Source organism: Colius striatus, chromosome 1 (genome assembly GCF_028858725.1).
Source record: "Colius striatus isolate bColStr4 chromosome 1, bColStr4.1.hap1, whole genome shotgun sequence".
In the NCBI taxonomy this organism is placed as follows: domain Eukaryota; kingdom Metazoa; phylum Chordata; class Aves; order Coliiformes; family Coliidae; genus Colius; species Colius striatus.
Genome location: NC_084759.1, coordinates 123,843,165 through 123,859,329, shown reverse-complemented (window position 1 = coordinate 123,859,329; position 16,165 = coordinate 123,843,165). Strand labels below are relative to the sequence as shown.

The 16,165-nt window shown below is 40.4% G+C and overlaps 1 protein-coding gene across 1 annotated transcript in view; it reads left to right on the top strand.

The window, feature by feature from the left end:
- The first annotated feature begins 390 nt into the window (after positions 1 to 390).
- Positions 391 to 16,165, top strand: part of MAN1A2 (mannosidase alpha class 1A member 2) — a 146,423-nt gene continuing 130,648 nt past the window's right edge. The window contains exon 1 of the mRNA XM_062005630.1: positions 391 to 1,240. Within this exon, the coding sequence (XP_061861614.1) occupies positions 933 to 1,240 (308 nt within the window). The 5' untranslated portion in view covers positions 391 to 932. The remainder of the gene's footprint in view (positions 1,241 to 16,165) is intronic.

Here is a 16,165-nt window from a genome sequence, read left to right as displayed (position 1 = left end):
CAGAGGGGAAAACGCCAAGCCGACGGAGAGGGAGGGAGGAACTGAGGCCGCGTGAGAGGCAAGGCCACCGAGGGGTGCCAAGCCTCCCCTCCCGTCCCGTCCCGTCCCGTCCCGTCTCGTCCCGTCCCGTCCCGTCCCGTCCCGTCCCGTCCCGTCCCGTCCCGTCCCGTCCCGTCCGCACCCCTTGACCGGGCGGTTCCCGCCGCGCCGAGCCCAGGGCGGTCAGGCCCCGCCCCCCTCCCGGCCCCGCCCCTCCCCGCCCCTCCCACCTCAGGGGCGGCTCTTGGGCAGCGGCTTCCTCGAGCCCTCGGTTTCCCTAAGCGCGCCTGCGCTGTCCGTCGCCGCCGCGCAGGCGCCCTGGGGGCGGGGGGGGGGGGAGAGGGTCCGGTGTGGAATTGCGGTGGCCGTTGCCGGCGCCGTTCGGCCGTTCGCAGCGGGGCGGCGCGGCGGGGATGAGCCTCCGCTCGGCCCGGCCAAGGGGACGCGGGCGGAGGGACGCCGCGCGCCAGACCGGGCCCTCAGCAGCCCGCTGCCGCTCTCCGCTGCTGGCCGCGTCCCGCAGGCGAGCGGCCGCGGAGCTCAGGGAGCGCTGCTGACCGGAGCCCGCCCGCTCGGGCCCTGCTGGCCCCGCGGCGGGGGAGGGGGGGGGCGCGCAGGTAGCGGGGCGGCCGCGCCCCGACCCGAGCCCTCGGGGGGGCGGGGGCCGTTGAGGCGGCCCGGTCCCCCCTTCCCCTCCCCTCTCCCGCGCAGTGGTTCGGCGGGCGAGGGGGGGACGCGGCCCGGCGCCCGCGGGGAAGGATGGTGAAGCCGCCGCCAGCCCCCGCGTCGGGCCGGGAGGTGGTCGAGCCGAGCCGGGCCCGCGCCGGCAGGGCCGCCACGCGCAGGGGCTGAGGGGCTGAGCCGTGCCCCGCGGGGTGGTCGCTAGCGGAAGGATGACCACTCCCGCCTTGCTACCACTCTCCGGGCGGAGGCTGCCCCCCCTGAACCTGGGCGCCTCCGCCTTCCCGCACCACAGGGCTACCTTGAGACTCTCCGAGAAATTTATCCTGCTCCTTATTCTTAGTGCCTTCATCACCCTGTGCTTCGGGGCGTTCTTTTTTCTCCCCGACTCCTCGAAGCACAAGCGCTTTGACCTGGGTTTGGAGGATGTGCTCATTCCTCACGTGGACACCAGCAAAGGGGGCAAGAACCTCGGCGGCTTTCTCATCCACGGGCAAGGGCACGACGAGCATCGACATAGGTAGGTGACACAGACCCTCACCCGTGAGAGAGCGAGTCCCCGCGGGAGCAGGCACCCGGTGAGAGGGAGATCCGTTCCCATGTGTCCTTCCTGTAGTGCTGTCGCTCCTCTCTCCGACACCTCCATGTCCTCCTAGCGTGTAGCAACTTCGGAGTGCTAGCCTTGTGTCGTCCAGCTGCCATACGTAGCAGTGGCTCCATGTTTTCTTTTCCATTGCAAATTTATCAAATTCACCCCCTGGCTAGGGAGGGCTGGGAGAAGAAATACGAACTCTCCTCCAGTGACCGATTTATTTTCTCACCCTGGGCAATTCCCCGAGTCAGTCGTGGGAGGGAGCGGATGAAGTTGTGGTGTTTGTGGAGACACTGTAGTTGACTGAAAAAATACTGCATCTTTTCCTGTAGCTTTTATGTGCTTAGTCGAAACAGCTGCTTCCGACTGAACAGTGTACAAAAACTTTAATCTGACGAAGACTTCAGGCTGTGACCCAGAGACTGTCAGCCTATGACTTGCAGGGCACAGAGGTAGCTTATATGGCACAATTGCCTCTTCGGGCCTTTAAAATTACTCGTTACAATGGTACTCCGGACAATTGGAGGTGCCAGTGGCAGAGTTTCCTTATTTGTGTTTGCCAGGGAAAAGAAATTCGAGATAAAATGGTAGTAAAGAGTAACAAAGGTAGATGTCATGCTGTTCAATAGCTTTTTGGGGCCACCTAAAGCTCTGTGTGGTGCAAAGCCTCTAAGTGTTCAAGACTGGATCATGTGATGATTGAGCCTTCAAAACCACGATTAAAAAACTTAAATGTGGGTTATACAGTATGTTTGCTTCTAACATACTTTAATTGCTTAAATCCTACCCTAGTGCCTGAATCGTAATGAAGCTATTTTGACTGTCAAAGATGTGTAAAATGTGATCATGATGGGTGATAAAATACATGATCTTCCATACTCAAATTAGCAATACAGTGAAGTTTAGAAAAAGGTTACTTATGCTGATAGTGTTCATTTGAGAGCAGTGTGAAATAAATGCTATTCACATGACAGAAGAATCAGTTAAATGTTATTTGTGCTAGATTAAAAGGAGAGGATATTACTACCTCTTTTTATTCATCTGAGTTTTAAAAGCTACCTGAATATTATGGTATTTTTTCCTTAAGGCATCTTTGCTGTTGGATGTCTTGAGGCATTTATCATGAGCCCTTTCTCCCTTACTGAAAGGGCATGGATGATTAATATTTAACAAGGACTTCTTTTGTCTATGATGTTAATTGCTGGTTCTGTTAAATGTTACACAAAACATAGGCTTAGACACTCTCTAATTTGCTTTTGAAGTTCTTATCTCTCCCCGTCTTCTTTTTTTTTGTGATCATATTTCTTAGATTTCCCAGTCATTGTGGTATATGCAGTCAAAATCAAGTTCTAAAATAGAAGTCAGTTAAAACAAAAAGAAGAGTTCTGAAATTTTCAAACTCCAGCTGTGACTGTTGTACCTTGTGTTGCCCAGTAGATGGGCCATAGACAAAGGAGTTTGCCGATACTTATAGTTCGGGAGTATTGCTCGTGATTAACCTAGTTTTGTGGGTCCTTTTCAGGTTTCCTCTTTAAATGAAGTTTCTGAGGCTACAGCTTTACTAAATTAACTGTGTACTGTTTGTAATGTAGATAAGCAGTAACTTACAACTGTCAGAGCTAAATGCGTTTTGCTTGTTTGGGATCTGTTGTTAAAACAAAGTGGTCCTCCTGTCATCAGCTAACTCTCCAGTGGTTCTTCCTTAAGCTGTGAATGTTTGTACCAGTCCCTGTCATGTATGTGTTTTTTATGTCTGCCTTCTGAGGAGTTGCTTAAGCAAGAATAGCTGTGATTCCTGTTGCTTTAGCCCTACAAAGCATTGTATTACTTCAGGTGTGTCTTAACTACTAAAAATGCCTGCCAGCCTAACCTGTTTGTAAGACACTGACGTGAACGCCACAACATGCATTGTGAAGCAAGGTTATGTGCTTTACTTTGGAGCAACTTTTTTGGCTTATTACCACTTAGTCTTACCAATACGCTGTTTGCCAACTTGCAGCTGTTGTGGTGACCACTCGTTGCCGAGTTCCTGCTACTGAATGGCAGGGACATTGACAAAAGGTATTTTGAGTAAGTAAGGTATTTTAAGTAAGTAAGGGAGCCTTTGGTAGTGAATTCTAGATCACTTGTTATCTCAGATTGGGATGGAAAACCTCACTCAGTTTACTATCAAGGAGCAAGGTCAAGTATTAGCTACTCTAGAAGTGGTGTTTGTTTTAGATGACGCTTAGGAATTATGGTATGAAAGATCAAGGAAAATGAACTTGCTGGTAACCCAAAAGAATTCTAAGATGTGAAGTGTAATGATGGATTGACAAGCTGTATTTCCAAGAATTGTGGGACTTCTTTTGAAGTCAGATCATTTGGATGAAGTATACAGTTGATAGTGAAGTGACAGATGTGTTGATTTAGTGACTAAGGGAAAGTGTTACATCTGTGAATGATGGTATTGCCCTCTATCAAATAATAAAAACCATGTGTCATTGTTATGTCACTCCCTTAGTATATAAGGCTATAATATTTTAATGCTGATTTTTTTTTTCCCCACCCCTCAAATTATGAGCATTGTAGGCTGTTGGAGAATATTAAAACAAAATATAGATAGCAATGATGTAGGCAGAGGGTTGCCATGCAGTCATGCTTTACTGTTGGATATACAAATAATGGTTCTTGCTGGACCCTCTCTGTTTTTCACGCTGCTTTCCCACCTCTTCTCCTGAGTGTCCTTGACATTCTTGCTTGTTTTTATTATTGTTAGTGATTATCAGTGACATTGTCTTCCATTAACCTGCTTTTTTACTGCTCCTGTCCCTTTTTCCTTCTCCCTTTTCAGGCAGAAAAAGGGGAGAAAACTCCAATCTCTTCCTGACAGTTTTAAGTATTTATTCAAGAATGACAGTGTCTTTTGCCTAGCGTCCAGAGAAAATAATTCTTCTTGTAAGAAGATGTTTAAAATCCAGAATAAAACTTCAATTTATGTTTTGGGAAATGGATGTGTTGTAGTACAAGTTAATACTCATTTTAAATTTTCATTTTATGGGTAAGCTCTTCATACACACTTGCACAGACAGCAGGTTAATAATATTGGAAAGGTGTATCACAAAATTTTGCCTCTGAGAGGAGGGAGAGTGGAAAAGACTAGTCCAGGACTTGAAGATATATGTATACATGCACTTAAAAAAAATTATTTTGTTTCCCAGTGATGAATTTATTTAATTTCAGATAGGATACTGCAGAGATTCTGGAATGAGCAGCACGGTTTTCAAGACACATCTTGCCAAACAAACTTGCACACGACTCAATTTGTTATGTGGTTTTAGATAACTGTGCCTTCTCCCAAACTTTTGCATCTCTTCTTATACACAAAACTAATCAAGTTACTCACTTTCCATCTGCCTGAGGTATTTTATTCTTCAGTACCAGGTCTGAAAGATAGATTTAGGACCACAATGAAATGTTTTTATGGTTTCTTGGCATCTGATGGAAAATGAGTGAGAATGCAAACACCCTGTTATCTGCTTTATGTATAAGATGATTTTTTTTTTTAAATAAGGTTATCTATATAATGAAAATCAAGCAGACTTGTTTCTTTAATGATGTGTCAAGCAACTAGCTACTCTTAATGTTACTTTACAAAAGTTATGATAATTTCTCTAGTAAAAGTGCATAAATCTTAGAGGCAACAAATAATGTAATTTTATGAGCTCAAAGCTGCAAAGCCACTTTGTAACGGCCCTTGGACTACTGTTGTGCCAACAATTTAGTTCTTCAGAATTTGCAGAACTGTATCTTCAGCTACTAAACTCCTGTGTATTGCTTCAAGTCCTAATTCCTGCCTGTGCTTAAAAAACTTCACCAAACCTCATGTTGTCAGATTGATAGCAGGTACCGCTAATACAACTGACCACCTCAACTGCCTTGGCCTCTGTGAGTGAGTAGGTATGGGTCAGTATAAATCATGCCTTTGACTTTGTTTATGTTCAGCTAAGGAATATTGACTTTATTGTTAAGCAAAAATATGAGCTCAGCAGCCTGATATGAGCAGTTGTGGGTCAGCAGCTGTGTGGCAATAGTCTAGAAGTGCCCTTTCTTCTGTTGCTCAATGTATGCTTGTTTCTAGTTGTAGTAGCTGAAAGTAACAAGAATGATTCTGGAGAGCTTTCAGTCTTAATTTCTTCTTTTAAATCCTACATTTTCTATTTTTTTTTTTTTAAAGAAACATGAAAGGCTTTGTATGTTTATTTTGAAAGTCTTTGTCTTCTCTGGTCAATGTGACTTAGCCATAGTAGAAGTGGACAGAGGAGACAATTTCTCTTACTCAGGGGGTTGGTGTCTCCTGTCATCCTCTGCTATTCCATTGAGTATAGAAGTGCACAAGAGTCTTTACTCTTCCTTTCCTGTCTTTATTTGAGGCACAGTTCATTAATGTAATTAAGAGTATTTGGTGTTATGATTCAGATAACCTGTTTTTTCATCTGAAAAAATCAGGAGTCACTGATGAGGCCTAGCCCAGAGGCCTCCAACTCCTAGTCTGTCCAATTTTTCATTGCATGAAATTTGAGCCTGTCTTTAGAGTAGACTCCACAGCCTCTCTGAAATATAGGTGCTGAGTTTAAGCTGAGGTGCTTCATCTAGAAGGGGTTTTAGTTTACAACAGGCAGGAGATGCAGGTCCTCATGGTAACTGACACTTATGGAGCTGAAGAGAGCAGGAGTAGCACATTCCAGGTTACGATTTAGAAACATCTTGTGTGACTAGAGCGAAGAAGTCTTAACTGTCTGCTGTCAGTCCTCAGTTATTGCAAGAGTGCCATTCATCTTTGGAGACTTTATCAGTTGGAGTTTTTAGTAACCACCTTTAGAAATGATGCTGATACTTATTTATGGGAGTTGAAGTTCTCTTGATTTCTTCTGGTTGTCCCCGCATTATACCGTTGAACTCAGTTTGAATTTCTCCTGAAGTCATACTGGCCTGTGGAGAGGTATTTTCTAAGGTTCTGCTGAAAGTAGCGCATTATGTGTTATAGACTGAGAAATGTTTTCATCTTTGAATTACAAAATGCAAATTCTGGACCATCTGTCTAGATGTCCTCCCTCCTTCCCCCCCATCTGCTGAACTGCCTACATCATATGTAGAGAGCTGCTTCCTTCAGGTTACTGTGCTGTACTCCAGTCTGTCAAAGTATTTCCTGTATTATGAAAGAAAGGAGTTGGGAGCTGATGTTCTCCAGCTCTTATTCTTTCCAATTAAAGAAAAAAGAGTTTTAACTTGTTTTTTCTGCATGATCTACACTTTGTCTACATGCTAGAAAACAATGAGGCGTGGGAAAGCTGCAGAAAGTCTGCTATCTGGATTTAGGCCAACTAGTGGGTGGGAGGCAGTAGCACTTCAGTTCATTTGGAGTTTTGAAGATTAAAATCTCAGAAGAACTTTAGCATAAATGTGGGTTGCTTGATGATGGTAGCATTGTAGGCAACAGTGAGCAGTATGGCTAGTTGTGGGCATACTACACCGTAAGACTTCTCATCATACGGTCCTCTCAATTTCACGTAGTAAATACAAACATTTTGATTCTACTCAGCTAGTTCTGAGTTATGGGGTTTTGTTTCCATACACAAATTTATGGAAAATCATTTGCACGTTTGGTGATGTTGTGTGCTGGGTGCCTACGTGTCTTCGTAACAATTGATTTGAGACTGAACGGGGGCAAAGAGGAAGAATTTTCTAACTCCTTTCTTCTCATGTCCTTCCCCAAAAGGCCCATGAAATCTACAACATGGTCATCTTTTTTTATTCCACTATCCTATACTTTAATTATTGCAGCTTTCAACATTGAGAAAGATCTGTTCTGATGAATAGGCAGCTGTTTCTCTTGGTGGTTATTCAGGCTAACGAACTGGAGTACTTCAGGGCATAAGTTTGGATACAGTTTGTGGGATTGGTTCTTGTCTCTTAATTTCCAGTTGCAGGCTCAAGTAAAGGGAATCATCTGTCTCAATTCAGTAACTAGATTATCACTTTATCACTAAATTCAGAGTTCTGTTGCAAGTTAATTGTTTGTGGGGAGAGGAGTGTTCAACAGGCCGGCAAGCTTATAAGGCTGAGACAGGAAATGTTAAGTGTGTTTTCCCTGCCATGTCAAACCTTGAAATAAAAAGTCGGAAGGCTCTAAATGTCCTGTATGATTGTAACCTTTCCAGAGAACCTGCATTTGCAAGGTAGTTATTTACCTCTTATTTAATCAATGTGACTTCTGCTATTTGTCTTAATGCATCAAAGAGATTTTACTTTTGTCTTACTGTATTGAGAACAAATCCACTTAAGGGGTGGAAATATTGTGAAAAGCTTTGAAAGCTGCAAAGCTCTTTCTCGTAATACATGTTTGCTCGTGGAATTTGTAGGGTTTTGATGTCTTTATGTTGTTGACTGATCTGGTGTCCTGTACAAAGCAATTATATAGCATCATCCATTCACCCAAAGACCTGGAGGTTCTGCATTTGTGTTATTTATTACTTGAAGATCTCAAAAAAAATAAGGAAGATAACTTCCATGATAACTTCCATTCTGGTTTTTGGTACACTGATGTTTCTAAAATGTAAAAAAATAAATAATTGGAGATATAGGTTATTTATTAACCTTTTTTTTCTAAGCTAGAGACCCCTTTTTGACGGGGTGACCTGTCAAAATAGGTGTGTTTGTATCTTGCATATATCTCAGTGCTGAATGAAAGAGGGAGACCTTAATTAGGGATAGTGCTGAAGGAAGAATCATAGTCATGAGTCACTTGTGATACTTGGTTTGCTGCTAATCAGTCTGTAGAAGTGTAACTCTGAAACAGGCACAGCACATGTTCTCTGCTCTTCAGTGATTACTGGAGAAGTGATAGGAAACATTGGGACAGAAAAGCTAATGCCATTAACTTGTGATGTTAGTTCTGGTCCTTGTGGGATTTGTGTGCCCAATTGTTGAACCATATTGATGGTTCTGTCTTGCTGCTTTTGTTTTGTAAAATACTCTTATGATGCAAACGCATGAACTGGATTATCTTGCATGTGGGTTATTCAGCCTGGGTTTCATTAATGTTTTATGTGCATTCTTACTTATTATTCAGCTCTGAAACCATCAGAGGATTTTGTAACCGTTTCCTCCACTCCTTGCTGTAGTGATGCCAGTGAGGCTTTTAATGGGCAGGTGGCTATTTTCTACGGTTCTATTTGAGAGAGCAAGCTTGAGATTTTAATTTGGTTTAGCATTATGTAATCTGGTCAGCATGGCATGAGCACAATTACAGCTTAAAGGGAGTGCATATGATGAGAGTATTTTCTTGCTATGTAAAGATTTAAGAGCTCTTATTTAAGATTACCTTGTGGCTATTAGTACCACCATGCAGAAGTGTCAGTTTTAACATTTAATGTGTGCTGGTAGCAACTTGGAAGACTTTTACAAGATGACATTCATCTCAACTGAGGCTTAGCACTGTTTGTAGGCCAGCAAGGCATTTGAAATTTGCACAGACAAGCTGCATAACTAGTTTCTCCCTCTCAGTAATTTGTTATCGTTTTTCTCTGGGACCTGCTGACATGTTTTAACTGCTGAAGTGTACAGTCAGGCCACTTAAGAGCAGGTAACTGTCAGTGGTAAATCAAACTAATCCATTTTACTTTTTATTGGATCAAACTGAATGTGCTCACAAAGGGTAAATGAAACATCCTGTTTGTGGGAGTGGCATATTCCTTAAGTCCTTCAGTGGGTAAGGGAAGATCACATCTGCCATATTCTTGCTGTGAACATCCTGACAGATAACTAAACTTGTGCTGAATACACTGGATTGCACTTGTCGTTTAGATTGGTTGGCTAGTAAGACTAGCTTACAGTGTGTTCTGTTTCCACACTATCTTTTTTTTCTGGATACGTTGCTGTCTTTACAAATGTGTTGCATTTTGAGTGCTATTTACTATTTTGTCTATGTAAGTTAGGGAATTTGCTTTTGCTCCAGAATACTTGCATCCTTTCTGTAATATATTTACAAAAATCATAATCCAGAGCTGAGTTTCTAGACTGCAAACTTCCTGCTTGTTCTCATTACTGTTATGAAATAAAATTTGCTCTTTGCTTTAAAAACAAAACTTGAAAAAACAGCTGCCACTCTCTGGGCTTGTTTGAGATGGCAAAAGTAGTGGGAAAGATGCTCCTTAAAGAAGAGGGGAGTTGTTTTCCTGGACAAGATAAAATATCCTCCACTTCTTTTTTTCCCACAAAGAAAGAAAATTCAGTCCTGACCAAAAAAAAAAAAATAGTGTGAACTTGTTTGACTAAGAACCATATTTCTAGTGACATTTAAAATTTCTTCTTAATCAGATTTTCTTGGAAACACTGAAGACTGTTTAGTTCTAAACTTAATAATTGCAGACAATGCAAGCATGTGTCTGTTTTCCCAGTGCTATAATCACACATCCTTAGTTTCCTAAAGGCATCTGTTCTGCTGTCATTGGCCCCTATTTGAGTGGAAAGTGTTCTCCAAATTATTAAGTAATGCATGGATTGAATTCTGAATTGCAATGTGCAGTGTTGTGGAGAAGAAAATACTGCAGAGGGGTAAGTGGGCTTTTCTGCATCATCGAGATCTGATGTTCTGATAAAGGATATTCAAGGAATTAAAATTTCTACTTCTGTGAATAATTTCATCTTCTAGGGACAGAGAAATCCATAGCAATTAAGACATTAATGGGTCTGTGAAACAGCCTATTTCCAGTAAATAGGAAAAATTAAAGCAAATGAGAAATAGTGCTAAGAAGTAAACAATTTTTAACTTCATTTTTATCACCCTTGCACATTATTTTAACTAATTGTTTTTACTCTGAACTGTTAAAGTACTGATTGGATCTACCATGTGTTATCAAGTTGGTCCAGATTAGTGCAGTGAAAGGTTCAGAGTCTGGATGTCATATCTATTTCTGTGTGAAATTAATTACTAATTCACATCTCCAATGATTGAAGGGAACTTAACAGGACTGCAATAACTGTCACCTTGATAATTGAGAAACTCTCTAGTTTTAAATCCCATCTGGGAACTTTCTCATACTGAGAGACTGATACCTATGGAAGGATACCAGAGTATCTGTATATGTCATATCTATAAATTGCTCAGTGAAGTGGATAGTTGGTCATTGCTGCTATCATTTCATTACTTGCATGTGCATCTTGAAAACCAATGGCTGAGATGACTGATATTCTACTGGGAACTTTTATAAAAACTTCTGTTATTGCGTTGGTTCTGTTTTTTCTTGTAGTGATATGGGTGAACAGAACAAATGGAAATAATTCAAAGTTGTAGTGGTAACCAAAGGAAGCTCTTTTGTAAATCGACTCTGAAAAACCCTGCCTAAAACCAAACAGAAAACCCACCATCACTCCATCATTCCTGGTATTACTATATGTGAAAAACAACAACAACAAAACCTACACTAATGGAAGAGAACGTGGGACTGGATTTTACCCAGTCTTGTGTTGGCATTTCAGCGTTTGATAGCTTGCTGGCCAGAGTAGGTTCTTGGTTTGCTCTGTTTTTTTTAATACATCTGTAGTCTTTTGATATGTTTATTTTGACATCTGTAAATCACTTGAGCACTGATTTTATTCAGATGGATATGCTATTGGAGTTACACATAGTTGTTTGCCTGACACCCCCTCCTCCCCTCTTTAGACATAATTTTCTCAAAATAGCATCTGGCCATTACACTACAGTAGCACTAGATCATCCAGTCTACTGCTATTACAAAGAAAAATGAAGCTTGACATATTTGTGTCAATTTGGCAAGATGCCTGAATCATTATGCTCAATGAAATATGGGATGTTTCAAGTGGTAATGTAACCTGAGGAACACTTGCAGGAGAAGCTTAAGGCACAGTAAAGAAAATGCCACCTTTACTTGTTCTGAGATTCAAATAGTGACATCACTCATCTGATTGAGTCCCAGTACAAGATTGTGATTTAGTCTGTAAAGGTATGTAATTTTAATCAAATTTTTTTGTACTCTGGAATTTTCTGGTGATGATCCAGGGAAAATTGAAAGTGGATTTTGAGTTTAAAAGGGAGAAAACTCAAGGAATTATCTGTGGAACTTCCTTTTATACAGTAAGAAGTAAACAAACCAGCAAGCAGCCCAAACTTCAAAGTGGTGTGTGTAATTTTTGAGTAAGTTGTAATTAATTGTTGTTCTTTGGTTTCCTTCTATGGATTCTTAGTATGGATTTTTTAGAAAAAAAAAACCCCAACTGTGTGAAAAGTAACCATGTCCAGTGATCTAGGAAATGTGGAAGCATAAAAAATTTAAATATTCCATATGTTTGATACTTAAAGTCATTTGTCTGTCTGACTTCTGTTAAAAAAAAATCCTAAAATCTTTGTAGACTGTAAGTGGAATTCTTCCTAGCTGCCTTGAAAAATTGTCTTCAGCTGCATCAGCCATAACCTTGCTGCACCACCTCTCAGGTGGCTTCAATAATGCTTAAAATAGAATGCTTTTTGAGATTTAGAAAGCCTTATATTTACATTGAACTGTTAAAAAAACATTTGTGGCAGATGGTTTTTGGTTTTGTGTTTTATTTTCAGTTGCTGCTCTGCCTTTCCTTTCTATAGAATTGGTCACTTATTTTTAGCAGTTTAACCCTACTGTTTTCAGTTCAGTGCTTGACAGCTGAAATAAAACAGGAGTGTGAAGATGGCAAGTGCTGTCTAATGGTTGTGTAGTCTGAGGCACCTAAAACAGCATCACCATCTTCTCTAATATGGGAAAATGGGGAAGCTGGGAGAGGATGAAATCACAGAATACTTTTGATTGGAAAAGACCTTTAAAATCATCAAGTCCAACCATTAACCTCACACTGACAAGCCCACCACTAAACCATGTCTGTAAACACCTCATCTACATGGCTTTTAAATACCTCCACAGATGATAACTTGGATTTTGTTTAGTTGATTGCACTCATTTAAGGTTTTTAAGGAAAATTTGATGTCTTTTTGGAAAATTTTGGGCATTGGAAGGATAATTAAACTCTGTTCAAATGATACATTGAAGATCTCTCCCTGTAAGTCAACTCTTTATGTAGTTGAAATGCAAAATACTGATAGAAACTGCGCTATGGAAAATTGGTACAAATGCTGATTCTTAATATCACTCCATCTACATTTTTATCTATTTTGTTGTTAAATAGAGAAATACTGAATTCAGACTATGCCTTTTTTATTATGGCCAGATATTCTAGACAAAGTTCTGACTTCCCTTTACCTGTTATTTTGTCAAGTACCTACCTCTAATATTTTTGTTGTGGCTCAAGAGAAAATCAGTCTTGCAGATTTGATTAATGTCTACTTGGAATTGTAAGGACCCCAAAAAATACTTGTGTTAACATTTGTTTAAAGCTAGTCCTGTGCTTTTTCATTTGGTATTTCTTTTCCATTCTTCAATTGTGTTCTGATGTTAGATGAAGGATAGGAGAAGTTGCATAGAAGTATAACCCAGGAGTTTTTCTTTTGTTACATTATGCCATGCTGTTTTGCAGGTCATGGGTAGCCTTTGCTCCCACAAAGGCTAGATGTGGTCTCAAAACGTGTTGCAGTGGCAGGTGGCTAATGCTGCTTCATTTTCTTTTAGCCCATTAAGAATGACTGAACTTTAACCTCTGAGACACAAGTGTAAATAGAACCTTCAATAAAACTTAAGAAATCTTCAGGAAGGGAAGTTATGTTGGTCTTTAACACCTATCTTAAATACCATGTTTTGTGTTCTTGTTTTGATTCCCATAACTTCTTTCTGGAATCCAAAACAATGATGACTGAAGGTGGTAGTGCTTATTAAGCTTCTGTTTTCTAGTCAGAGTGTTTGATTTTTTTTTTCAGCATCTTTACTAAAGGATTGGAAAGAACTTCTAACAAATATTAATTTCCATGCATGATAGTGGCTGCAAGGATATGACCTTTTACTACAGCATTAGTTTTCAGAAATAGTTTTTATAAAATTGCCATGTTGGGGCATCCCTTTTTTCTATTGTAGCTAGCAAAGGTCAAGGGGTAATGGGATCTAGCTGGAACACAAAATTAAATATAAGAAAAAACTATTTGACTGTTCAGGTGAGGGAGCCCTGGCACAAGTTGCCCAGAGGGATTTTGGAGTCTCCTTCCTTGGAGGTCTTGAAGACCAGCCTGGACATGTTCCGTTCTAGGTTGACCTGCTTCTGCATGGGGGGTTGGACTAGATTCTCTCTATAGGTCCCTTCCAACCCTACCGTTCTATGATCTTCTAGCATACACAGAAGTTCTTCAAGCAGGAGATACACAGCAATTATTTTCTGGCTTATTTAGAGAGCCTAGTCCATTAGCCTATTTACTGAGGATTAATGTGCTTACCAGCTCAATGAGTCATCGCTGCCCTGGAGAAAGGCACGTAGTAAGGTGGGAAAGTAGGCAACGTTTTTTGATTGTTGGAATGGGTTGATTCTTGATTTTGCTGAGTTGTCATATTCCAACTCTGCTTTTTTTCCTGAGATTTTTAGAGTCAATGTTTTTATTTTTCTTACCTTTGGTATCTTTCACCCATGAGAGTATCCTCTCAACAGTTTGTTATTGGTGGGGCTGAGCCTGAGTGCATGCTGGACTTTGAGTTGTAAAGACTTGAATTTTGTGGTGTGGTCTTGGGACTGCATGTTTGTTTTCTCAAGACCAATATGTTTCAAACTATTGTGTCTGAATTTCTCAATATAAACGTGATTTTGTTACCTACATGAAGCCACTGAAGGAAAATGATGTGGATTGTTTTCTAGTTCAAGTTCCCATTAGTCAAATCAACAATAGTATCCTGTCCTCTCTTTCTTCATTATGTACTGTTATATTATGGATAATGTGTTTGTTAGGGAAATGACTACTTTTTCATGGAAGAGGTGAGGAAGTTGCCATAAATCATTCAAGCTAATGAAACAAATTTAAATTAAATCTTCAAGGAATCAAAGAAATGACTACAGCTGTCCATGAGCTGGTGTTGGGAATTTAGAAAGTTGCCTGCAGTGATGGTGGTAAAGGTAGAAATTTGGCTTTTCGTACCTTGTGATTGTGTTAAGCAAATGAAGATAACATGGTGTGTACTATGTATGTACTGTTTGTAAAGCTATCTGGAAAATCCAAAATCCTATCAGTGAAGACAAAGATCAAATTGCTGAGACACTTTAAATTCCCAGCTCTTTTGTCGTTTCAGATTCATGTTCAGTGATAGAGTACTTCTATGTATTTTCTCTCTCTGTCCTGTCAAGAGTAGTTTGTCCATCTCATCTGTTGTTGCATATACCTAAAGCCTGTATATATGGTCTGTAAAGCATTTTGATACTGGAAATAGCACTCATAGCCGTTAATCAACATTTCCTTGCTTTAGTTTAATCTGTCAGTTTTGTCATAAGTTTATGAAAAACATCCATGATAGTTCTTGATTCTTGATAATATACTAGATGTACTACTATTCTAGAATTCTAGATATATATGCTGCTGAACAATCACTCATCTACAATATTTTGTTTAACTTTTTGTGTCTTGACAGTATTTTTATTGCAGATGTATCTGGCAAAGATCTGCTTAGCAGTTCCTAAAGAATGCCACAGCATCTTCTGCTGATTTAATTGTAGTGTGTAAGAGTAGTTTGCACATCATTGTGATGCCAACATCCTCACATTGTTTATGGCTCAATCATTCCTTAGACTAAGTGCTGGATTTTACTAACTGTAACTTTCTATATTCATAAATGTACTGACTATTATGAGCCTTGCATCATTATATTTTTGGGGTAGTGAATTAGTGATACAGTGTGACTTTTCTGGCCATTTTTAAAAGGAAAACTAGCCCAACACCCAATTATCTGTCTCTTGAATCAATATTGTGTAGTTTATTACCAGGGTGGATTATTTTAATATGGAAACTTTTAAAAAACACCTGGAAGGCTAAATAATTTGTTCCAGAGCTGTCTTTCTTTCTCAGCTTTATTGACAACATTAAAGAACTTTGGGAGTAATGAGATACGGTTTTGCTCTGTGGAACAGTGCAGATTAGACTGTGCATCCTAATTTCCAGCTATTTTGTTGCTCTATCTTGTCTGATTTGCCAAGCAGTTTGCTGTTCTTTCCTTCTAACCAGTCCCAATGGTGCTGTATTGGAGAAGAACTTTTTATAGAGTATGTCTACTTTAATTAATCTAATATTACTGTTAAAAGTATATCCACACAGTAGCTATATATATTTGAAGTTTTTCTCCTGAAATAAGGACTCTGTTTAACAACAGAACATTGCCTGCAGCTCCTGTCTTGTGTAAGTTTTTCTCATGACATGGCAAAAAATATCTTCTGAAAGCTATTGATATTCTGAGACGAAGTTCAAATTACCTTTCTTTTTCCTGTTGTTGCCTGATAGTTTTTCCAGTTTCTGTGAAGTAGGACTACATTTCTAAACTGCCACATAGAAGGAAGGACTGGTGTGATCCTGCCAATCCTGCACTTGAAAAAGCTGATCTTTGTCTTTCAGACAAAGCAAATGCTGCTCCTATGCCACAGAAAGACTACTGGATTTGCACTGATGCTGTGTTAGTGAGGAGGGTTGTGCACAGCTTCTCTCGGTGGTGAGAGGAACAAGTTAAGAGAAGCTACTGTGTCTGGACTATGCTGCACAAGCCTACTAGTATTGTTCCCCTGTAATGAATGGCTTTTATCAGTCTCATATGGTAAATTCAAGAATTTTCTCCCTCTGCTTCCTCTTCAAGATCTTTACTGTACAACATTTTAGTGCATGGCTTATGGTGCTGTGCACGTTGACTAGTATTC